General features: G+C 44.8%; 1 protein-coding gene across 5 annotated transcripts; it reads right to left on the bottom strand.

Moving 5' to 3' along the window:
* Positions 1–750: 750 nt before the first annotated feature.
* klc1b (kinesin light chain 1b) lies at positions 751–24,929 on the bottom strand. Of its 5 annotated transcripts, none has more exons than XM_080016893.1 (16): positions 24,904–24,929; positions 17,058–17,329; positions 16,629–16,859; positions 15,718–15,799; positions 13,965–14,193; positions 13,785–13,872; positions 13,434–13,535; positions 12,772–12,945; positions 12,085–12,184; positions 10,585–10,637; positions 10,296–10,363; positions 9,917–10,025; positions 9,228–9,380; positions 1,800–1,924; positions 1,391–1,448; positions 751–1,222 (listed from the first exon to the last, which is right to left on the bottom strand). In XM_080016893.1, exons 2-16 carry the CDS (start codon positions 17,304–17,306, stop codon positions 1,142–1,144), a joined length of 1,902 nt encoding a protein of 633 aa, XP_079873019.1. In that variant the 5' UTR covers positions 17,307–17,329; positions 24,904–24,929; the 3' UTR covers positions 751–1,141. The 5 variants fall into 5 exon arrangements, with proteins under 5 accessions (XP_079873019.1, XP_079873021.1, XP_079873020.1 ...); XM_080016895.1 differs by lacking the exon at positions 24,904–24,929 and adding an exon at positions 24,610–24,660; XM_080016894.1 differs by lacking the exon at positions 24,904–24,929 and adding an exon at positions 24,448–24,473.
* Between the last annotated feature and the right edge of the window lie 1,357 nt (positions 24,930–26,286).

Raw genomic sequence — 26,286 nt, 5'->3', positions numbered from 1 at the left:
CTAATCAAAACATAATTGTGAATATTATATTCAATTTCTGCCAAGTCCATTCCATAGAATCTACACACTGCACCTTTAGAATAACATAAAATTACCTAATCAGGCAAAAATACGTCTATCTGTGAGCTGTGCAAAGGTATTGTTTATACTGTAAGTCTATATCAGTAAAAATGTGGCATTTCAATGCTGACCGCTAAGCCGGCCTGGGCTCGGTCCGGCACCAGGGGTTTAGCAGCAGCGGGATAAATATCATCGTTTACCATCGAGAATGATCGGAACAATCTGCCGGATCTCTAACCAGCTCCTCAATTCTGAACCCGTGTTAATAAAAAAGAAAGCCAAACGAGGGTCTGATGTGGGAATTCAAGGTCAAAACAGCAGCGGGTTTTGGTTTGGTTTTTCCAGTTTTCAAGATTTTTTTTTTTTAACTACTTTAAAAAGAAAAAAATAAAATAAAATAAAAAACATCGGAATCACCAAAATCATATGGCTAGCATCCAGTAGAATTGACATTTCGGCCCCTTCCCCCAAAGCTTTACAACACATTGTAAATCTCAACAGGCAAAATCATAATCTATCTTTTTTTTTTTTCGTGCCGTTTCTCTAAGTTACGTCTATTCCACGAAAATCAAAACATTAAAAAAGGTGTCACAACAATTCTTTCCCCCCCCCCCTCTCTTTACATTTTGGTTCAAAAAAAATAAAAAATAAAATAAAATAAAAGGAAGAAAAAAGAAAAATCAGCACAATTTGAATTTATGGCACGGGAAGACTTTTTTTTTTTAAGGAATAACAAAGGAGAAAGAGTTGAGGTGAACGTGTTCCAGCAGGAGCAGACGGGTGGGAGGGGGGCGGTTGGGGGTCAAAACAAAATAAAATAAATAAAAAATAAAATAAAAAAATAAAAAGTGAAGAGAAGACAACAAAAAAAACCCACATAATGTATAATACACCGGTTAAAAAATAAACAGGTGTTTAATCTCGTTAAAACAGGAGAAGGTCTTTTGGTCGGGGGGGGGGTTTACTGGCAGATTTGGTCGTCGTGGCAACCTGGTAGTGTTTGAGGGGCTGCTGGGGTTCGGTCACGTGTGCCGCGGCCGCCCAGCAGGAGGAAAGCAGGCTGGAAGGCTCCCGCCGCGCCTCAGTTCCCGCCGCTGTACAGATCCATGGTGCTGGAGCTCAGGCCTCGGCTCTCCCTTAACCGCCCGCCGCCGCCTTTGGTCTGTGGGTGAGACGGTGTCGGTGAGACGGTGTGGGTGAGACGGTGTGGGTGAGACGGTGTGGGTGAGACGGTGTGGGTGAGACGGTGTGGGTGAGACTGAAACCAAACATAAACAAACAAAAAAAAAAAAAAAAAAAAAAAAAAGCTTCCCAGCTGGTGGAGACGCACCTGGAAGGGCTCGTCGCTGGTCTTGTTCAGGTAGTTTAAGGAGGCAGCTCTCTTCATGCTGTTGAATGGAGCGACGCCATGAGTGATGACAGACAGTTCTTCCAACTGGAACTGACCTTTTCATAACTATTCAATTTTTTTAAGAACAAACCCTTTTCTCATACCAAGGCTGAGCAACTACATCAATTTCAAACAGCAATCGGAAGGAGCACAATTTTTCAAATTGCAGAAACAGCATTTTGTTCCCTAAATGTAATTTGTCTGCACGTCGTGCAGCCCACTCAACATGGAAAACAGTACTTTGAGCAATTATGAATAATATATGTTCAGCCATCTCGGTTTTTGGTCCGTACAGCGACGATCCGAGTGAAATATCCATGGCGTCAACTAAAAAGGCTGCGGTTCTCACTTGGTGCTGCGGGGCTCTGGAGGCACGTTGCCCTGGAGCTTCTTCACCAGCAGCTCGCTGCTGCGACGCAACACGTCCCTCAGCTTCCCCAGGGAGCCGCTGCGCTGGAGGGCCCCAGAGCCGTCCTGGGGGACACACACACACACACACACACACACTTTGGGCTTTTCCTCTTTTTTGCACGTTAACAACTGAATAATGGAACATTTGTCCGACCACTCGGGTGTTGAGCTCCCTCAAAATATAAATAACTGGAAATGTTTACCGGGTTCTCCTTTACTCACACAATCCGTTTGGATTATGGTGTTAACATATCCATGTCATGGACAACCAATGAGTTTCTAAATGCTGGACATTTAAAATAGTAGTCTGTAAGATTTAGTAAAAAATAAATCCCATATCTGACACTTCCCCCACCCCCGTTTCCATTGCTGGTGGTGGGGTCCACCTCTCCTGAGATGTTGATAAACCAGTGTAGCCAGATGAGGTCAGTAAACTGTCCATATGGGTTAACAGCATCCACTCAAGTGAACGGAAAAATAAAATTGGATAAGTAGCAGGAATAACATTTTCCAGAAAACAATTTCATCGTCAAGTGTAAAACTGGATGAACTACACAGCAAAGGCGGACCCAGCCACCGACAACGGCAAGCACATACAAAACACATTGAACGGTAATTTCTCAGAGTATCAAATATGGATTCCCCCCCCCCCAACAAAATAATCTCATGGTTTATCACTTTAAATATAGTGTCTGAAAATATTTTCACAATTTAACCTATTGAATGAGGTTAGAAACGGGTGTACTATTCATGCATGTTGTGTCACTTTATTCTTCCAGCCATCCATCCTGAAGCAACAATTTAGTATCCTTGCTGTAGACGGTAGACGCTCTGTACTAATGTTCAGTGGATAAAAAAAAAAATAAAAATAAGTTCACTCCTCCTTTGGAAGAATTTCCAACGCACATACAGCTCTGAATGACTCTGGATGCCTCAGCTTCCTTCCCCAGCGAGGAGAGCTGAATGAGCCACGTTTGGTGGCGACCTTTTACCTTTAGATTTAGCTGCTGCGGCTTGTTTTCCAGGGATCGCTCTGGCTCGCCACGGCCGCAAACTAGGTGATCATTAAACTGCCCTGGGTTTAAAATTCAACTCAACTACAGCAGCCAGCAAGGAGGCGCTTTGAGTGAGCGGCCTTTCATAATAACGTTTCAGTACCACAAGGAGGGGCTTCATGCAGAGTCAGAGTCGTACATGATGGTGCCACCAGGGGGCTCTAGAGCAGACGTTGACAAGATGGACAAGTTGAAGGTTCATTTCCTCCGTTGACTCGCAAAATACAAAGCAAGAGGACAAAAATAGACGGATCATTAATCACAAATGAAAATCTTTATTTGAGAATACCAACAAGTGTTGATGCAATAGTCATCACAATGCAGAATGGTAAATATAATTGCAGTCCTACTTACTAAATAGTGTTTATAGACCTACCCATTTAGCTTTTTATGATTCATGAAACTCAAGTCATACTATATATGTCAACGACAGACAGTTCAATAAATAATCAGCATTCCACTAACACAACAATATTGTCATAATAATGTGGTGAACATTTTCTATTTTCTTTATTTATTTTTTCTTCCAGAGCTGCATGAGTACAAGCCTACTTGTAAGGAATGGAGAATCAAGGCGAGTAGCATACTGAAAGCAGCTCAATGAATGCACTGGTCAAATCTATAAATACAGCCTACAATTACACACTCAAGATGTTAAAGCAACGTTACATTCGGTTAGTTGAAATGACATTTGACCTTTAGGAAAAAGCACTTTCACTGTACTCGCGTGTCTAAACACAGGCATCACCAAAGTGACAATGATCACTCGCAATTAACTGTGTCTAGAGAAAAATAAAAATAAAAAGGGGGTGGGAAATACTCCAAGAAGCTTTGGGTTCAACAGTTATCCATAGCCGGCATGGGCCTTGCACTACCAAAACACGCACACAAATAAGCACTAATACTACTATGGAATCAGACCTCCATCCAACCAATACTTAACTTTCTATTCTATTTCTATGCCACCAAATGAGCAGACAAGGCCAGCCGCCGTGTGAGACGCCCCTGGTTGGTCTAGACCCATTTTTTATTTTCGGCATTTGCTAATGTTGCACGTTCCCTTTGTGTAGGCTACACCTGTACACGGTGCCCGGTGGCTGTTGTGTCGGAGTGCATATCAACGAGGAGAAGCTTGGTACACACAAGTTACCATGGCAATAAATTAACAGAAACAGCTCATGTTTAATGTAAATACATTACTGCCTTTATATTCAGCCATTATTCAAAATAATTAAAGAAAAAAGCGTTTTAAAAAAATGTAAACAAATGAAAACTATACAAAATTTTAATGAGTAGGAAATACACAAAAAATGCCAATTATGCATGTTTTTGGGGAAACCCATAATTCACCACCGACTTCCATCACTTACCATCTAATATCATTAAAAAAAATAAAATAAAATAAGAAAAGCTGATACCTATTATGGCCAGTTGAACGATACAGTACCTCTTAGAAATAAATTGCTCAGGCATTTGATCGCAGGCTTGTGTAGGTATACATTTTGAAGCTCGTAATTGAAAGTATATAAAAAAAATAAAAAAATAAAAAGCAAAGTTAAAGAAACGACTCCAAAAAGGAAATATCGAAATCCAATTGCATGGCTACGTACAGGCACCGGGATGGAAGCCGACTGCAGGCCACTCACGTCCACCTTCATGTGTTAATAGCAAAAGGTTCAAGGCCAGTGACAGATATCAACAGCCAGCTGTCTAAAACAGTGACCTACTCCTCTGAAAAATCAACTTTAGGTTCTGTTTAAACCTGGCGCCAACATACGACTCGTTCCCATGTTGTATATGGAGAAATGCATCTTGAATAGAAGAACAGAGCTCCCTCCGGGTGAGATTTTTACTCTTTGATGACTTCTCGTCCTTTCATGTACATTCTCCCGCCTCTTGTACTTTGTTTCTCCCGTTGAGCTGCTGCAAGGCTTGAAACTCCCGTTTGGGGGGGAATCAATAAAGTACTATCTTGTGTTATCTGTAAATGAAACGATCTTCTTCCTGTCAAAACGACGAGCATCTGCCCACTTCCTTCACGCCACGCCCGCATCTACACCGATGACTCGTCCAAAAGTTGCTTTTCTGCCATGAAACGTTCGCATCTGACATTTTCCTTTGACAGCGAGCAACGAGGCAGCGACTCCACCAGATGTTCTCTTGGATGCATTGACGCAGGACTTCTGAAAATTTGGTCGAACCCAAAACCCACTTCCAAACAGTTTGTTTACACTTGTGTTTTGACGTGGTTCATTTGCCACCTGGTGAGCCGAGTCGCATGTTGCACGCCGGGTTTAAACAGGACAGTAGTCTGTGGGTTTGACTCGATGTTGGAGGGAAACGCTGCAGCAACGGGTGGGACAAGGATAAACCCAGAGGGAAACCTCCGATCGTAACATCGCTCTCCTACTTGATGAGGTACACACAGTGAATACACGTGGAAATTACAAATGCATGGTGACGGGTGGAGGGCGGAGGGGCATCAGTGTTCCTCAGTGGGAAATGTGACGCACGATGACATGTCCAGTACGTCGTAGAGACGGAAACACAGACACATACGCAAAGAAGCCATTTTTGACCGTGTCGACCAAACAAGGTTAGTGAGAACATCGATAGAGAGAGAATCAAATTTAAAAAAAAGATTGGAAAAAGATAGGTGAGATCATACGAATCGTATGATTCCCCAGCAGTTTGCAGCTGTACAAGGGGACAGAAGTGGTGACCGGTAGGAAGAGGGGCGGCTGGGGGAGGTGAGCTCGGAGTCTCTGCCGTGGACACCGGGGAGCAGGAGCTGGTCATTTGCGTGGGGTGGGGGGGGGGAAGAAAGAAAGAAAGAGAGAGAGAGAGAGAGAGAGAGAGAGAGAGAGAGAGAGAGAGAGAGAGAGAGAGAGAGAGAGAGAGAGAGAGAGAGAGAGAGAGAGAGAGAGAGAGAGAGAGAGAGAGAGAGAGAGAGAGAGAGAGAGAGAGAGAGAGAGAGATGAGAGAGAGAGAGAGAGAGAGAGAGAGAGAGAGAGAGAGAGAGGGAAGGACAATACCAATCCTTTTGGCTAGTATGTGTTGGGAGAGAAGAGAAGGATGGAGCAATAATCTTGATGGCTTAGGCCTGATGAGAGAGAAAGCGAGAGAGAGAGAGAGAGAAACAAAAGGACAAAAACAGACAAACGGCACACATGATAAGATTAGAAGATTTAGAACGGGGATCCTACGCTGCCTCTCAGTGACGTCTCTTTTACCTTAATTACACTAAAGCAACAAGCTACGCAGCTTCCGTTCCTTTTTTTGTCAGTCATGAAAATGTGGTCATTCCAGCCACTAATAATCTTTGCATACAAACGCGATACACCTTCTTTCCAAAACCCGGTTACTATTACTCCGTTTCCAAGTCCTCCTTACTAAACAGCAGCCGGACAGCTCGGAGCTGCGACAGTCAGGGAGCCGGTGGGTGTTGCAGTCACCGTGACTCAGGCTTTTCCCCGCTGTCTTTTTCTGAGCGAGGTGGGGGTGAACTTGGCAAGCGGCCTCCACCCAGTGACTGTGCACTGCAGACAGAGGACGTCTGCAGCACTGCAACACAGACACACCGCTCGAAGACAAAATAAAGAAACCGCTGGACCGCACAACCACTATGAGGAATAATTTTATATTTAGAGCAAGGAGCGGTCAACGCTCTATTTCTCAGCAAAAAGAGGCGTGGGCCGAGCGAGATGGAGATTTGTACTAGACGTCCAAGCTCGTAGATTATAAATCAACCCCTCGTCTAGGCTGTGTACTAGATAGACTGTTTGACCCCGAGCTTATTATTTGGAAATGGAAAATGAAAGAGGGAGAGTACAATCCACTGGGGGAAGAGAAGAAATTTGATTGATAGGCTGATTGGTTGTCATGACCAGAGCAATCGTCGTGTAAAGAGATTAGTGACACGCAGAAAGGGAAATAAAGGCACAAGGAGCATGCAGAGCCAGGCAGCAAAGACAGGCATCTAAGGTCCCAACCATACACACCACTCCATGCAATTATTACAAAGTCAGGCAAAAGGAGACGCAGTATTGCTGAACGTTACGTTGGACAACTATATGGTCTGATGACACACGAGCATTACGTACCCTTCACCCTTTAAAAAAAGGGGGAATTCCACTGCAAAACAATATTAGATTCTGAGGACAAATGGAAGAAGAACTGATTTAAATCTCTCTCTGTGGCCAGCCAACATCATTAAAATGACCCAGACTTTCACTGAGTTTTCATAAACTACAATTGAATAGTTAGCTTGAGAGCGAACTGTGAGCGTGCCATACCACTAGTTACCTAGTCTGCTTGAGTAGTGGACAATGCAGCGGACTTCCCTTTAAGACAGTGGGAGAGGAGGATGCCCGAGCACGCTCAGTAGTTAAGAGCTACATGTGTGGACTCAAAGACACAGAAAAAGTCCTTCTACTGGTGAAACAAACGTAACAGGTAAGTTCCTACAAATCACCACCTTGGCTGGTTCCATTTAAAATAATACACAATTCAACACAATACCTAGTTTGCAACTGAACTGCCAAGGTTTGCCGCATGGGTTTGTAAAACAAATCCTTACCAGAGTATGAAGCTGACAATCGGGCCTTAAATTTGGCCTTGAACATACTTGATTCAAGATTTGACATCTGAACTGGGTTATCCGTCACGCCTTTCTCTCCCTCTTTACTTGAGCGTTATTAGAGCAGGAAGAGCTTTCCCCTCGCACCATAACTGTTTCAGTAGACAAGGACCCCAATGAAGGAGGGAAGACTCAGCTGGAATTCAATGCCAGGCCAGCTAAAGAACCTGGTTCCAGAATGTATTTATTTATTTTTAATCCAAAAATACAAATTATATCACCTGTTGCGATTTATTATTTCAAGCATTTATTAACAGTAGATGGATTAAATGGTGCAGGAAGCGTTGCAATTCGTGTCATATTTTGTAGAATGGATGGATGGAAGTTCTAAAGCTTTCTTTAGATGCTACGTTACACAACAATTTTAAGGAATGTCCTTTTTGACAGGATATAAGTAGAAACTTTAGTATACGTATTGCGTGAAAATCATTTCTACTGCTGTGGCTGTTCTGAGGTAAAGTGAACATCTAGCTCACATGGCTGGCATTCCTCTGCATGTCACTACACGCCCAAGGGACAGACAGACTGTTACATGTGCCATCAGGGTGTCTTTGGCGTTGCAGGTGGATATATATTCATATGTAAGTACATGCACACTGTTGAATGGAGGTTAACCGTTAAATTAAACAGCTCACTCAGCACTGTCGCACATGGACCATTGTACTCATGCAGTGCACAGCAAACACAAGGTTAACAGACAAGGTCGCGCATTTCCGACATTGAACAGACTCGACACAAGTGAGTGTGCGTGTTAAAGCGGAGTCTGGCGGGCCGGCAGCACGACATGCACGTTTGGACCAGGCCGGCGCGGGGCAGGGGGAGCACTAGCCAAAGGGGGAGGCACAGGTTCAGATGAGGCGACTCTGGCGGCAGAATGCGCCTTTCCACAGTCTCAGATAGGCCCGCTCAAACCCGGAGCTCATTATACAACGCATTCGTAAAACGATGAAGAGCTTGAGTGCTCGCCGTCCAGACATCCTTGAGTGAGCGCAGGGGAAAGCAGCCGCGGTGCTTGAGCCCAGCAGTGAGGTCTGGTTTAAAATACAAGCAGTTTGGATGTGGGACGACCTACAGTATATGTTAATTGATCCTATAAAAGCAATGAATTAGGTTAGACTTCACCAGGACGCCCTAGAAGGAACCTGTGCCTTGTTTCGAGTTTCGCCCCCTTTCGTAGAAGCAGCACTAGCAACATGTAACACAGCTACGTGTTAATACAAGGCGTTGTGACTCCATACACAAAGCGCTGTTTGGTAAGAGTGTGAGCAAACTCTCCTGAAGTGAGACAACCAAGTCAACATGTCAAGACACTCAATCAGCTTCATATGTACTCCCAACAAACTGAGATGTCGCCTTTTGCAAAGACGGGACAAAGGACGAGCGGATCAGCTGGTACAGAAACCCGGAGTGGAACCGGAACGGCAAGAGCGACACAGTGACGTTCGCTTTTGGAAGTTCAAGCACTTCTACAGGACAGTTTCCCCAAGACAGCACGATCCAAAAAGGTTGCTCTGTACCAGCCCATCAACCGTCATCATGTCACTACCCCTGTCCCGTCTGTGCCATGAGGCTTTGCGCCAATTGTGTGTGTGTGTGTGTGTGTGTGTGTGTGTGTGTGTGTGTGTGAGAGAGAGGGGCGGGGGGGTCATAACTGTAGTGGATTTGTACTCACCCCATTCCACTCCACGCCCATACTCACTTCCTCGCCGGTCTCAGAGCCGCTCTCGTACTTAACGCTGGACAGGCTGTCCCGGCTCCTCCGCCGGTCGCCCTCCCCATCCTTCAGGATCTCCACCACCCGCGTCTGGTGGATGGGGTCGATGCCCTGGAGGATCGCACACACACACACACACACACACACACACACACACACACACACACACACACACACACACACACACACACACACACACACACACACACACACACACACACACACACACACACTCTCTGAGATAAAAACGTCCACTACCACTGTGACTTCAATAGGTCTTGATGGAATGTTATATGAGGTGAACAGTGTTGGTTCCATGACTAGGGTGCTTTGGGGGGGGGGGGGTGCAGAAATGTCAAAATGGTCGTGGAATGGAAGCGTCGTGGCTCTAGTGGGAGGTAATGGCTTAGAAAGAAAGCACTTACTGTGTTGCTCTGGATCCAAAGCAATGCAGAAAGAGGAGAAAAATATCAGATTAACTCTGTGGACAGGGAAACACATCCAACAACTACACTGACACCAACGGAACAACAGTGGGAGGAGTTGGCGGCATCTGATCGGCCAGGTGATCCGTGCACCTGGTTAAGTCTTTGTTTTCAACCAAAGCCTGAATGAGTCTGATAAAAAAAAATAAAAATGCGGCCAACCTGCTTACGAGACCTCGTGGCGCACTCCTCTAGGGTCTCAGCAGCCTCAAGCTTGCCCTGGCGGCGGTACAGGGCCCCGAGGTTCCTCAGTGTGGTGTTAACTGTGGGGCTGCCACACACACACACACACACACACACACACACACACACACACACACACACACACACACACACACACACACACACACACACACACACACACACACACACACACACACACACACACACACACACACACACACACAAAAGAGTCCAAGCTTTTACAAAGCACAGTTCTGTTAAAAACATGGATCACCAGGCACGAAGTGCAATAAAATAATAGACAACATAATCATAAAGGCAGTCACGTGCAACCTAGTTTCTAGGGGCCGTGGCTCACCTGTTGACTTTGCACGCCTTGTACCAGCCTCCATACTCCCCGTATGGAGTGTTGTCTCTGTGCTTGCCCTGGAAGTAAATAAAGGTGAGCAGGAAGGAGAGGGAGGGAGAGGGCGGGCGGGAAGAAAAAAAACAAAAAAACAAAAAAAACGTGAAAAGGGAGTGGCAGCTCAAACTGGAATGACAGCATTTCTGGTGTTTACATGTAATTTGGTTTGTTTATATACCGTCTCTCACACACACACACACACACACACACACACACACACACACCCTGTGCTGGATCTCACCTTGCTCATCTCCTCCCTCTCCTCTGCATGCATCCAGATAGGCTTGTTTTCAGCTGCAAACAGGGAGACAGGAGAGTTGTCCATACGGTATATAACAAAAATAGAAGGACTAGACACTATGGTTGGCCAGCAAATTTTAGTCTATAAAAATAAGATTCCCTTCCAATCACCTGGTATTAAAAAAAATAAATAATACAATTTGAGCCAATTACCAAAACAGCTGGATGTTAACACCATGCTAGCCCTGTCACCCTATGTCACCTACAGGCCAAGAATATAGTAATTAGCAGTTGCAAACACCTTACACCGGTTATTCACAACTGGCAGAAAGTGTAAGACTAAAAATGAAATTAAAAGGAAAAAAAAAAAAAAAAAAAGGATTTCGTTTGTAGCTTCCTATGCCAGGATGTCGCTCCAGTTTTTTTTCCAGGAAAATATCTGTTTCAGGGCGGTTACAGGATTACGCCTCCGGCTCAAATGAAACCAAAGTGGAGTTTGTCCTGGGGAATCTTTCAGGCTAATCAGCCGTGAAAACTAATCAATTGTCATATCTAAGCAAACGCCAGAAAAGACGCAAACAACTTGTAAGATAGCAAGTTTACCTTACTCCCATTGATCAGTATCTGGTGTTGTGTAGCTCCATAATCCTAAGTTAACTAGCCAACAAAAATGAACACTGCTTACAAGACACCGCAAAGAGATTTTATAGCATGTCACAACATTTCAAAGTTGTAGGTAACCTGCTCCCCGGAGGCAGATAATCAAACAGAAAAGCTTCACACAAAAAGGAAGGAACACTGCAAACCGTTCATATTTCACATGCATAAAACAAGTCTTTATTTCAAAGAGCATCTGCGACAATCCTTTTGGAGCTGCGGCTGCATGGCGAAGGCCGACACCTCGCTCAGAACATGACCCACATTTTAACCCCTCGTCCACCATGGACCTCGTTCACTGGTGTGAGACAGAGTGTTTGCAATGGAAGACATGACATATGTAGCATCCTTGACAGCCATTCCTTAGATAAAGCAAAATGATCTACCTTGTTTACACGACATGGAGTGACGTGATAATAAAATAAGATAGAAAAAAAACTGAACACAAAGTCGTTACGTGTTGGCCTCCATCTAATGTTCAGTTCTAATGTTGTTGTTTCAAACCGAAATCCCATTAAAACATTGTTTTGCATGCAGTCCAACGTGGGGAAATATTTAGTCTTCTAAAAACCCACAAAATGGGAAGCTCTCACTCGCAAAATCGGAAAGCCAGTGCTCAAACTTGTTGTATCCAATCGTCTCCAGTATGTAAGGTTTGCGCGGCATCATGAGGATGTGGTTCCATGCCAGCTCTTGCTTCAGAAGATGGTCTCAGTGAAAATTATCACTTTCCCGTTTAGCAAATACGTTCCGTCGACTGTAGTTGGAGGCAAAACAATGTTTTATTGGAGTTTGATTTGCCACGAACAAACCCCAACCCTATAAAGTCCAGCTTAACCCTTACCATCGACAGATCCAAACTCTTTCTCGTGGGCGCGGGTAAGGATCTCTTTGTACAGAATCTCAGCCTCCTTGTATTTTCCCTGTTTGAGGAAGCAGGAAGCCTGCAGCAAGAGAGGGGGGGGGCGGGGGGGGGGGGTTCAGCATAGGGTGGATTCTCGGGGCAGGTGGAGACCCTCCGCATATTTCTGCAGTGGGAGGTGGGTCACGAGGAATTAAGCGCTGCTGCGCCTCCCTCACATCCTTCTTAAACAGCCTCTCAATTATGGCTCAGAATGAGAGACACGGAGGTGGAAGGACGTTAGAAGAAGGTAAGCGTCAGACTAGAATTTAAACATTAGAATTAAAACACTAGAGTAAACTTCCACACAAAAAAAAAGGACAGCCATCTCAAGAATCGGACGGAGATCCGTTCTGCGTTGCCGTTCAGGTTTGGAACAGTACAATAAGATAAACGGACAAAAACATTGGAACATCTCCTCGAAATTCGGCACGCCCAGTAGAGGAAAAACATAAGTCGTTTTCAAGCTGAACATTGTCATGGTGAAGCTTTTAACGAAGAGCGCAGCGGCAATTCACACATAATGAAGGCATCATAAAGTAAAACTGAAAGGCATGACTGAATCATGAGACCATTGGGGTCTTTCGCTTTCAAAAGAGACGCTCCTTGACGCGGTGCTGAGGTTCTCACCAGGTTGTTTTTGGTCTTGGCCACGTTGGGGTCATCTGGTCCCAGCCTGCTCTCATAGATCTCCAGAGCGCGGCAGTAATAGTACTCCACCTCCTCGTACTTGCCCTGGTTCTGACACAGCAGGGCCAGGTTGTTTAGCTGCTTGGCCACATCTGGGTGGTCCTTCCCCAAGACCTGACGATATTAAAAAAAGAAAAAACGACAAAAAATGTTCTCTTTCTCCAAAAAAAATTAAAACAAAGAAAAAAAAAATAGGCTGGTTCAGCAACAGAAAGGCTGCAGAGTTCTTAGAAGCCAAAGGAAACCACTTTGCCTCCCAGGATGAGGTTCTATTGGTGTTTCTGTTCCTCTGAACCAGACTCCGGTCTTGCTCCCCCAACACCTGCCATCACTGCGCAACTATGCTCCCAATTAAACCCAATTATTCTTCAGACCTGGGACCTAACCCAGGTCCACCCACCGGTGGGAACTTCAGTGAATTTAAGGAAGAAAGAAAGAATTTTTTTTTTTTTTTTTTTTTTTAAGAAAAAAGCTCTTTTATCTTTTTATAGTCAGCAGAGGGAGAGGAGCTTCTCCTGACATTTTAAGAATAGGCTTGATGTGAGGCGGGGAGGGAGGACCGGCTCACTGTGTGCTGGTGCGGTGAATGGAAGGTGGCCTACCTTCTCTCTAATCTCCAAAGCCCTCTTGCACAGAGGCTCCGCTTCCTTGTACTTGCCCCTCTTCCCGTACAGCACGGCCAGGTTGTTCAACGTAGCCGCCACCTGGAAAAAGACACAAACAGGCGAACAATCACAATTCCTCTTCTGCTTCTTTATTGCTTGTCAAATTGTGGCCACTTTGTCACCACAATATGGAAAGTTCCTTCACTGTCAAAACAGAGACTAAAGGATTCCCTGTTTGAAAGTAAATATCTTGAGTGACTGGTGTCGATGGAGATCCAAATGTCCATTTGAACCAATCCAAATTTCCGCCTGAGAGCTGGGGTTGCCATGCCGATGGCAAACACTTACCGCCGGGTGGTCTTTTCCCAGGGTTTTCTCACGGATGGATAGAGCGTCGTTCAGAAGGTGGGCAGCCTCCTTGTATTTGTTCTGATCCCTATACAAAGAGAACAGTGTGACCTCAGGGTTGGTTAGGTGTTAGAGGGGACACACACACACACACACACACACACACACACACTTTCTGACCTATAGACTAGGGCCAGGATGTTGAGCATGGTGGCCACGTCAGGGTGGTCGTGTCCAGAGGTCTTCTCCAGGTCCTCCAGGGCCTGCTTGCAGAGGGGCACAGCCACCTCGTACCTGCCCTGCGAGGCGTACTGGATAACCAGGTTGTGGAGCGTTCGCAGGCGGGCTGGGATCTCATAACCGCCCTGCTGGGCTGCTGCCACCGCTGCACTGTTGTGCTGGTGCTGCGCTGTGGGAGGCAAAGGGCAAAGGTTAAGTTTCTGAGCAGGCGGGGGCAATATGACGATATCAGGGCTATGTTTACATACTTGTAATGATCTGGTCCATAGGAAGTACAATTCCAAGTGACTATAATTAGAATTCTCTAAATAACATGTTCATGGAGTTGAATCTATGTTTGCCTTGAAACAAGGTTTTTTCAGTAATGTAGAAATTGTAGGGCTACATTGTCCCTAATGGGTGTTTGAGTTGAGATTACACAAAAAAAAATGTGTGCTTTAAATAACTTCTGAAAGTGGTGGACACACACACACACACACACACACACACACACACACACACACACACACACACACACACACACACACACACACACACACACACACACACACACACACACACACACACACACACACACACACACACACACACTTTGGAACAGAGTGGTTGGGTGGGAGTGCATGGAATAATTCTGGACAGAGTTCTATTCCTAAATAGTGAAGCGCAATAAAAAAACCTACTATTCCTCTCTTGCATACATTCCATATACAGTTATCGATGACTCGTCCTTCCCCTGGTTTCCTCTTACGCCCTCATTGGTTATTGCTGATCGCCGATCTACAAACTTGTAGTCACATATCTAACACTACAAGATCTTGTCCCATTTAAATCAAATATGATTGAAAATATCGGGACATCTGGGATGGCTCTAAAACTGGATCACATCATGTTGCTGACCTGCGAGCGGCCATGACTGTTGTGTGTAGCGGTGAGGCTCCGACAAGGGGGTTTTGTTGCCTATGTGAAAAAAGTCTTGGGGCTAAAGTTGTGTCGTCTGAGCCCAGCATGACAGTTTATCATGCACCAGTAAGTCCAGGCGATCATATTGGTACAGCGGTACCTCGACTTACGACTGTAATTGGTTCTATAAGAACGGTCGTATGTAAAAACAGTCGTATGTTGAAGCCATTTTTCCCATATAAATTATGAAATCATGAAGGGTGAAAATAAACAAAACACACAGCACAAACACAGTAAAGAGGAAAAAAATATGGATAAGCCATGAGCTACATGCGCACACCATGTAGGTCACCCGCTGACTGACTGCTGACTGGCCGCACCAACTGCAAATTTCCACGGTCGTATCTTGGAGCAGTCGGTCGCAAGTCGATACAAATTTTCGCGACTATAGCTACTCGTATCTAGGATTAGTCGTAAGTAGATGCGGTCTTAAGTCGAGGTACCACTGTACAAGGAAGAATACCATCCTATTGGTCCAAACTGGTATGTTGCCAGTTGTAAAGAGGGGGGGGGGGGGAGGGGGGGGCATCCGGCTAGCTAGAAGCTATAAAGAGAAATACTTCCTTTATTGCAACTCGATAGCCTACACTGAGTCATTATATTGAAATACAGTCAGATCTACAAAATTTAATCTCGCTTGGAGATAGTGGAGAGGGGAGGGAAAAAAAAAAAAAAAAAGCCATATCATCATACTTTATGTGAGGGAAAAATGTCATGAGGATGCGCTTCTTACTGCCTTGGCCATGCTCCTCCTCGTCGTTGGGGAAGAGGTCATCCAGAGAGTCCTTGGGCGTTTCACCGTCTTTCTCCTCCTGCTGTAAATACACATGAAAGATCAGCCTGTTAGATTGTCTGACAGATGTGTGGCACAAGGTCCTGACAGGTGCATAATTTCATCCTCTCAACACCGATGCCTGGAACAGATGTTGAGAGGCAAGCAATTTTGTTTTCAAGCCCTAAGAGGGAAATCAGAAAAGCCAAAATATGACTCTTAATACATATTATGTATGAGCAGTTTTAACAGGGCAGGCTGACAAGGAAATATAAAAACTCAGAAACTACGACCCCGTGCAGGCTGCAGGCTGGACGAGATCTTGCCGAGTTTGGCATTTGGCGGAGGCAAAATACTGCAGCCTCTTGAGCAGGGCTATAGAACTGCCAGAAGAATAGATCAGAACTGAACCAGCTTGGCCCATTCCTTGAAGACTCTGCAGGTAAATTGTACGTCCTGCCACAAAACGGCCCTGTTCATCTCCGGATTTGTCTGCTGTTTGTTAAGAACTGATACATATGCACGACTCAGGGGAACAAGGACAATCTCCATAATGGTGTAAATACATTTTGTTTGCCATTTGACAATCCACTTATATTCCTAGGGTTCTACTAAAGTAAAGGTAATGAATCATCACTGGAAACAAATCAATTGCACAAATAGATTTTCTGTGAGCGAGCAGCAAATGACTGCCAAACACCCTAAATAATCTTGTTCCGGTAAAGACAGATACACGAAGCACTCAAATGAAATAATGCAAATATTACACAGCCGAATCGAGAAAAAACAACAGACTTATTATTTGTAACTCATTTGCTCAGATCACGTGGTTGGCTGTCGATTTTCCTTTGACCCTTTGCAGAGGTACTCACAGTGGGCGAGACGTCCTCGTCGTACTTCTTCAGCTGGTTCATGAATTCCAGGTGCTTCTTCTCCTCCTCCAGCTGGGCCACACTCTGCTCGCTCTTCTGAAGCTTCTGCTGGGTGTTGGCCAGCTCGTCCCGTAGCCATTGATTCTCCTGGCACAGCCTCCGCACCTGGGCGCGCAGCTTCTGCTTCTCAGACTCCACTGCGTTCAGGTGGTTGGACAGGGCCATCATCACCTGGAAGTATAGCAGGGGGGAAGATTGGAGCTCTGTACCACAGCATTTGAGTGGCAAAAAAAGCCAGTGCGGATCGCTGGTTTGTCACAACCAGCTACACAGCTCAATATAGAATCAGGAAGCTGTGTGATAACAGGAACAACCCTCAACATTGAGGAAAGAACTGCACGGATCCCATGCAATACCCTCAAGACTTACCTGCGCCTCCCCCAGGCCCAGCTCTATCATCTCCACAGACTTGCGCAGTAGGTTGGACTTCTCGTGCACCAGGTTGGCCTCCTCGTCCTTCTTCAGGCACTTGATAGTCTCCAACAGGCTATGGAGGATGGAGTTGTGCTCATTCTTCAGGGCCTCTAGGCCCTGGATCACCAGCTTGGTGTTGGAGATGATCTCCTCCTGGGAGAGCTTCTCCAGCTTCTCTTCCCGCAGGTACACCATGGTGGACATCTTCCAGCGAGCTCAGGGAAAACCTGCGTGGGGATCAAAATGTTTAGGGTCAGAGTTTTTTGTACCACAGGTCTACATTATAGGATTCTGTGGAGGGAAAGTGCAAGTAAAAAAGGCTGCTACACTGTATGCGGCATTGAAGGAAACATCCAGCTTTGATTTTAATGTGACGTTTCCAACGGGTACGGCTGAGCTTGTTTACTAGCTTTGCTACTGCATTGTTTAAATACATGAGTGTTTGCAGCGAGAGAAGGGGGTGTAAGAGCAGTCTTCGAGCAGAGGATTTGGCTTGTCTGAGCCCCTGTCACAACACGTTTCTGAATCGCATTGCCTCTATTTAAGGGGAGGACGGCACCTCCAATTCCAGGTGATCCTAACACTGCAGACAGCTCAAGACGACACCCCCAGATTGACAGACCGTGCCGATCAGCTCCTCTCTGAAAGATATCGCTGTCTCACCCAGCGCTAGGCCGTGGGTGCTGACAGATTCCCCTGTCATCTCAGCTCCTCTAAGATCCCAGTATGATCCACCGAAGAAGTGACAGTCATAAAAGGGGATTTGAAGTGTGTGTCATGTTTTGAATACATCAGCAACTCAAATTACATGAGTGCGAGAGGTCACTAGCTCTTTGAGCTGTCATAATATGTAAACTAATAACTTCTTTGTGCAGTCAAGTAAAATTGGAGCGTATGGGAAGTGGGTTGTCATTTGGAAAGAAAAAAAAATAAAAATACACTCCAAATTGAGCTGCAGCTGTCTCAGCTGCTTGAGCATCATTGTCTTAATGTCATGTGTGGAATGGCTGCTGCAGCTGATGACATGAGGAATACATCTTGGATGGCCAGGCAATACTCCTTGTCTTAGAATAGTTTGTGAATTATAAGAATCGCAATCCAATACAAGCAAGATGTGCTTGATATTAAAATAGTGCTTAATATTAAAAATAATACAGAATAAGCCACAATCTCTGCAAGTACAACATAATCAGCAGTGTTTACGTTTCTATGGCGGTTATATCATCTGTAAGTGTTGGTGGCAAACATTTTTTTAAGAACAAACACTACTCACACTTTGGGAGTCAGGGTGGTGATACTAAAATAGCCTAGACCAAAAACAATCTAGCATGCATTTTTATCTCCCATCTTGAGCTGAGGCTACTGTACCCAGGACCTTAGTGCTGCCTCACAGCAAGAAGGTCCTGGGTTCGATTCCCGCCTGGGGCGCTGTTGGCACCGTGCTCCGGCGGGTTATCTTCCAAAACAGGAGCCTTTCTGTGTGGAGTTTGCATGTTCTCCCCGTGCTCACATGGGGTTTCCTCCACCTCACGTCAGTAAGGAGCCCCACCAAAAACATGCACCCATCATCGTCTGACCAGCGATGGACACTTATCACCTGGTCCCCGGGCGCGTCCACGTATGCTGCCCACTGCTCCTGGCTGTGCCCCCGGAGGAAGGACAAGCCAGGATGGGTCAAAAGCAGAGGAGCCATTTCACCGGCCACCATTAAGCATGTGCATGTGTGTGCAAGCATGTGTTGTGGAGTGTCGTGTGACAATTAAAGACTGTTTCTTCTGTTTCTTCTTTCTTCTGTACATAATAGGCCCTTGTCCTCAGTGACCCTCTGCTTGCAGAATGACACAGGGTGAACAGACGATGCCAGTGCCTGCAATATGGAAATTCACTGCCCGAGCTTGAAAAGAGCAAAACGCAAGAGACATAACTTTATGGTCAACTGACCAAATAATAGATTGGCAGGATGTACACGTAGGTGTACGCAGGTATAAGGTGACAGTAAATTGGTCTCATCGCAGTCATAACACGAAAAAAAATCCCAAACAAAAATGTTATGTACTTCAGCATTCACACAAGAGCTTTAAAGATGAGCATACACAGCATGTGCATTTAACCATATCCTATGACTCAGTGTAACACGTCATTGTTGGTTACATAATGCCAGGGTGGCTGAGTACACAACACAGCCCCACCTTTCAAATACTCTACAGAAAGGTAGTGTACTACCTTGAGCAATGAGCAACGTACACTACCTACTACAGTAAGTTCCAAATCATGATGTCAAGGACATGGGGCACTCAGGGTTCAATAGAAAAAATAAAAAATGAACCTAATTTTTAATCATTGTATTCAATACGTGATTAGAGAGAACAAAAAAATGTTTAGTATCGTTCATAGGCTGCTGTATTGAATTGTACCATATGAGAGATACCAGATTTTGTGATATTTGCCAAATTAATAGTGATCAAAAAGTAAAAGTTGAATTGCTGTAAACCCTGAAATTTACACATCTAGGAATCGCAGCTCATTTACACTCCATTACATTCCTGCAACTAGATTATTTATAATAGTTCTTAAATGGACGGCGCTGGTCACAGCAGCCACTGGTCACTGCACCTAACTAACAAATGCAAGCCAGGATGTGGCTATATGATCAGATGCAAGCCAGCATATGGAAATGGAGCCAATCTTATCAGGACTAACAGCCTGTATACGACGAGGCTGGAGCCTCAAGAGGGACATTAAGAGCAACATGGATCGATAAGAGTGTCAGGTAACATTACCAAATGGAGGTGGATGAGATGATATACAGTACATATAAGAAGATACATACACAGTAACTTTTCTCTTAACCTATGTGGTTTACTACCCTATTCTTTCCTTGAGTTGCTGTTTGACCGACTTGTTAGTTACTAAGTACACTGTTGCATGCAAGAACAAGCTTTTAGCAAGCCCGCCCAAACAGCCACAGGCTTCTAGGAGAAATTATGTGAACAGGCTGCCGTCAATCCAGACCTTGCAGTACATCTAGCCATTACATTCTTAAGCAACACTGACTATCTCTGAGCACATTACATTCAGTTTCACGAGGTGACATTAAGTGTCTCCTCTGCAATTTACTGCTTTATTGCATCTCGACACAGCCTTCCTTTCTCATTTACATTAGATCAGAAGACTTACCACCTTTGTCGGTGATAATGAAACAACAATGGGTGCAATTAAAGGACATCCACTGTCGAGTATTTTTTCCCCCACTCCCAGCTGCAATGCATTGATTCCGCTGCCAAACATTTAAAATTTTAGCAGCAAAAATATGAATTTGAGGGGCGTCCTGCTGGCTCAACCAGGTAAGTTTAGGCAGCAAACCAGGTTTGAATCTGGCCAGCAGTCATTTGCTGCGTCTCGACCTCTGATTTCCCGTCTCACTCTGCTCCTCTACAATAAAAAAGTCAAAAAAAGCCATGAAAAAAATATATATTTCCATACCCTAATGGAACGTTGCTAAAAGCGATTGTGTATTATACAAGGCGTTCAATTATCCTTTTGGAAAATAATCTGTAAAAGTCATGACAATAGGATTTAGACAAACGGTAGCCTCAGCTCTTTTCTGCTGTATGGTTTACGCACCACACCTACAATTTCACCTCCATACGCCTAGAAGAGGGCATATAAATAAATCATACAGATGACTCATACAGATGATTAAGGTGGAGTCGGGTTTGATGCCAGGTGCTAGTCAAGTCATGAAGGCAGCCATTGAATTCAAACAGATCCCAAATTCAAATGGTCAACATTCATTTAAATTCCAAAAATGCTGTGGAGGTTGGAGTGTATGATGCTATATGCACAGTGTATGCTTTTGCCTGCCAGGAAATCAACAAGGAACCTACAGTCAGCCATTTACAGGTATGCAATAATTGCATTTCACCCTGAAGCGAGTCGGTAGAAAATGGTCTTGTTGCCCTACTACGGAGTGACTGCCATGAAAACAAGTGAACCCTGCTGCTTTACATGTGAGATGGATTAAAATGTCATGGATAGCTCTAGTTGTCTGACATCCTTCCCAGGGCAGGGTAGTCGATTAACTTCAATTTTAAAGTGAAATGCAGGTGCTTTGAACCAATGTAAAAGGCAGACAGCTTTTAAAAGTCACCGACGCAATATTTGAATTAACAGTGCATGCAAGGCAACAGGGTTGTCTCCAACACACAGGAAACATTTTTTTGTTGTTTTTTTAATAATCGTGTTGGGTTAGCATTGTTTGATCCAAAAATCTATGCAAGTTCTTTGAAACATCAAGCCTGAGACAGCCTCTGTGTGTGCCTGGAAAGGATTAAAAGGATGAAATAACAAGCTCCCGGGCTCTCAATAACAGGGCATACTCATCCTCACATACGAGCCGATTTAAGAAGTGCCTACAGAAGACACAGCAATTCAAAGCCCTACATTGAAATGACTTTAACATTCTTGAAAGTTGAAACAACCAGAGTTAATGTTTTCCCTCACAATTCTTGAGCAAGTTTGATGAAAGTCCAACAGGCCTGAAATGGCTTTTTCCCTCCCTGTGAATTAATCCTGTTTCTTTCCTCGTTCCCCGTGTTTTGCGTAAATAAATAACCAAAGGTCAAGGTGAACAAATGACTACAGCCACATAAAATTCAATAGAGGATAACAACCTGCCACAATTCCTAGTTAACTGAACAAAATGTATTTTTTTTTCCCCATCAAATTTCTTAAATGCTTTTCATTGTAAAAGGTTATACATTGCAATATGAATAATTACATACTGAGCAGAAGTAGGCTTACCCGAGAGTAGGTATAATCAAGATGCGTAGATTAGGTATTAACAGCAGTTACAGCAAGACATCCAACAAACTACTACTCCTACCATGTCTGGCTCCCTTGTTATCACAAGCAACAAGCAAGTACACACCAGGGAACCATTTTAACACCTATAAACAATTCCAGAACCATATTCATAAATAGCCTATATGGGTAGTGCTGGGTAAATCCTACACCCACTTTTTGCTTGTACAGAAGAGTATTACAATAAAATACCCCCTAACACTAACTAAAGAGTCAGTATATCACAACTGAAGCATGCTTGAAAATTGCTACGTCTGTATCCTACACATAACTACACATGGGAAGAAAAAGTAGATATGTCAATATAAAATGTGAAATTACCATCCAAGGTACAAATTCTAAAAGCCTACACGCTTATGCAGCCGAGCCAACATCGAGAACAGCATCACGCTATTTATCATTCATGCCAGGAAATATTCCAAGTAATGTTCCAAGTACCGCAGAGCTCGATGGAGCAGAACAACTAACCTTCGCTTCAGCGGGAGATCAGATCATCATAGTTTGGCGAGCCGAAAGGGCTGATGAAATAAGCACTCCTCCTGTGGCAACAGCCTTAGATACCAACAAACTGCACGACTAAATGGCTACTTGCTAATCCGGGCAAAAACAGATAATTTTTATTCTCGATTTCAAGCAGAGAGGGGAAAAAAAACCAAAAGATCCCCGCACAGCAAGACTGAAGCCAGTGCGATGTGTGCATGGGCGAGGGGTTGGAGGGGGAGGACGGGAGCTGGCTGCAGGATGGTGACCTTGCCACTGCTCAGTCAGAACAAACCAACATCGGCTCAGAGCAGACACGAGGGAGCGGCTCCGCCTATAGCCAGAGGAGAGGAGCAGCGCGAATGGGCGGGGGAGGAAGGAACCACCCTCATCTCAACACTGCTCCTCTATGACCATCACACACATTAGCACCAGCATACTTTCAGACCCACTTGATTTTATTTTATTTATTTTTTAAATATGCTTTGATATGCTAAGCTGTATACGCAAATTAAAACCTTGAGTTTTGTGTTACTTTGCATATGTGGGCAGGCATATTCTAAAGTATGACGTAAATTGTTACACTAATCTCTGTCGCAATGTAGCTGAATGTTATTCTCCCTTGTAAGTCGCTTTGGATAAAAGCGTCTGCCAAATGACTAAATGTAAATGTAATGTAAATGTAAATTGTCTGGTAATTTACCCCAAGCAATAATGGCCCAACACGACTTAAATTAGAACTATGAGGGGGCAAAAAATGATTCTATCGAAATAAAGAAAATGTTAACGGTCAGACCAATAAGAATTACCTAAGCCTTGACACCACAGTGTAGTTAGCATGGCACAGTTTCAGAACAATATAGGAAAAATGTTTGAGCCAAAGACATTCACAAGCCAACAGCCAAATTGCGGTAAAGCAATGTAAGCGAGAATGCGACCTAGCTGTGTGGCCTTTCACAAAGGGATTATATTTCATTTAAACAGTAAACTTAAACAATCCAATACAACAAACACTCCAGTCTTAGTGTCTGCACATTGCATAAACTCAATAACTGAAGAGGCAGAGCCCAGCTTGTGTGACTTTATGTGCACGCACACACTGCAGCTATTCAAGGCAGACCTGCCCATTGTTGCCTTTAAGGCACAACAAAAAAACGAGGTCTATGACTGAATATCGTTGTGTAGCGATTTAATATTTATTACACTTTCAATTCCCAAGTTTACACCCCCCTCCCCCCACACCTACAAAAACTCATCTCATCACCGATCAGCATTTCAATTTCATAAAACCAAAGATTCTGGTGATATTTCTAAAAAAAAAAAAAAAAATAAAATAAATACCAATACGGTTCCATAATCGCCAACAACGTACATCAACACCTTGAGGCACAAACTCGGGACATTAAGTTCTCACGAGAGGGTGTGGTACCCATAATTCCCACAACAAACCCCGGTTTGTGCATTCTGAAGCCAGGGCAGGTGAGGTTGCATGGGATAAGGCAGGCAGGCTGCTGAAAAGAGCTCAACGGCCTCTCCCTTGAGATGCTCTCACTGCCCACATGCTGGAGACAGACACTGCCAGACAACCGGAGACAAAGGAGCATCCACCAGGCAACTGGCAACAGGGTGTGGCACCGCCAGGACTCTGGCACAACTCAGAGTAAAGTGGCATTGCCTTAAATAACCATTCGCAAAACAGAAACCAGCTGCTTCTTTCGGCAATTCCCTCTGACTAAAGACTAAGTGAGCCTTTGCTTCCTACACAGCCACTCGTCTTATGGATTACACGATACAAACTACTGTATAGACCTGCGTGATTGGGTGTTGCGCAGTGCAGTAACTTGCGTTTATAACATCAATTCCGAGTTAATTGCACGCGTGATACGAATCCACAGCCCAGCAGCTTGGGGCGAGCATATAAAACAAACAGGGAAAAACGGTACAAACGTTCGATCAACTCCGGTCCGTGAACAACAGGTCAGGTGACGCGTTACAAACACACCGAGTAGCAGATTAGACTCGTTCCCAAAGCATACAACACACGAACACGTCGCCTTTGGCTTGAAAACACTGCGCCGGGTCGGACTGCCTGTTACCGGCTTCCGCGACGAGTCGATATTTAGTGTGGAAATCCCCTGGAATAAACCGAGTCGCCCCGAAACACCTTCACGGGGAGCACGGGAGCCGCTGCCGCCGCTACTCTGTTTGTTTTGCGGCATTCGTCGGCGGCTAGCTGGCGCTAGCCGGCTAATTAGCGCCGCCACCGCTCGGGTTAGCTTCGGCCGGCCAGCGTCACGGCTCCTTCATTTATCTCTAGTCCCCGCTGAGCGGCACCTCCGACGCTTTTTGAGCTCCGCCGTCAAAACACCGACGCAGCCCGACAACGCAGCTACGTATCGTCGGGCTCCAAACACTGAGGTTTCCTCAAACAACAACAACAACAAGCAGCAGCACTTACCGAGCGCTAGGTCTGACAGCTAGCTCAGCCCCTTTAAATCCAAAATGTCCGCCGCGGCGAGTCGCCTCCCAGCAGCCTTTGCGGGAGGGTTGACGGGGTGACGTCATACGGTTTACGTCACAAATACACGCCCTCCTGTAAGTCACCTCCTGTATGTCACCTCCTGTAAGTCACCTCCTGTATGTCACCTCCTGTAAGTCACCTCCTGTAAGTCAGTCACCTCCTGTAAGTCAGTCACCTCCTGTAAGTCACCTCCTGTAAGTCACCTCCTGTAAGTCACCTCCTGTAAGTCAGTCACCTCCTGTAAGTCACCTCCTGTAAGTCACCTCCTGTAAGTCAGTCACCTCCTGTAAGTCACCTCCTGTAAGTCACCTCCTGTAAGTCAGTCACCTCCTGTAAGTCAGTCACCTCCTGTAAGTCACCTCCTGTAAGTCAGTCACCTCCTGTAAGTCACCTCCTGTAAGTCACCTCCTGTAAGTCACCTCCTGTAAGTCAGTCACCTCCTGTAAGTCACCTCCTGTAAGTCACCTCCTGTAAGTCAGTCACCTCCTGTAAGTCACCTCCTGTAAGTCACCTCCTGTAAGTCAGTCACCTCCTGTAAGTCACCTCCTGTAAGTCACCTCCTGTAAGTCAGTCACCTCCTGTAAGTCAGTCACCTCCTGTAAGTCACCTCCTGTAAGTCACCTCCTGTAAGTCAGTCACCTCCTGTAAGTCAGTCACCTCCTGTAAGTCACCTCCTGTAAGTCACCTCCTGTAAGTCAGTCACCTCCTGTAAGTCACCTCCTGTAAGTCACCTCCTGTAAGTCAGTCACCTCCTGTAAGTCACCTGCGGCATTTAAATCAAGAATCCAACATGTTGACGAAATGCAATTCAGCAGAGAAAGGACATCGTCCCATGAGGCGAATTGATGTTCGGGATCCCCCACTGTAACAATAAGAATGGGCGGGTTCATTTCATTGGGTGAGTTTATTTCAGAATCGCAATCACAGAGACTCCACGAGGAAAAACAAATCAAGAAAAGAATCAAATCAAATAGAATAAGAAGTCAATTAAAAAAAAAAAAAAAAAACAAGTCAAAAAACCCCCCCACAAATTTCCAAATATACACAAAAAGCAGAAAATGAAAAAAGAAAATAGCCTATATATACAGAATATAGATTCTAGATTCTACACAATGTACGTCCCTGTAATGAACAACTTTAATGATATTGATGAAAAGTGTAGCTTTTGCAAAAGAGAGCGTGTAGCACCGGGGTAAATTAAACGTTTACCAAACCCTGTGGGAAGAGCGGCAAACACATCTTTCTTATCTGCAAAAGCTTTTTAGATCAAACGTACCGTCCAGTTTGCTCAATACTGTCGCGATAGCGCTTTCAACAGAA

Source organism: Zeus faber (assembly GCF_960531495.2).
Source record: "Zeus faber genome assembly, chromosome: 16".
Taxonomy (NCBI): domain Eukaryota; kingdom Metazoa; phylum Chordata; class Actinopteri; order Zeiformes; family Zeidae; genus Zeus; species Zeus faber.
This window is presented reverse-complemented; position numbering and strand designations above follow the sequence as displayed.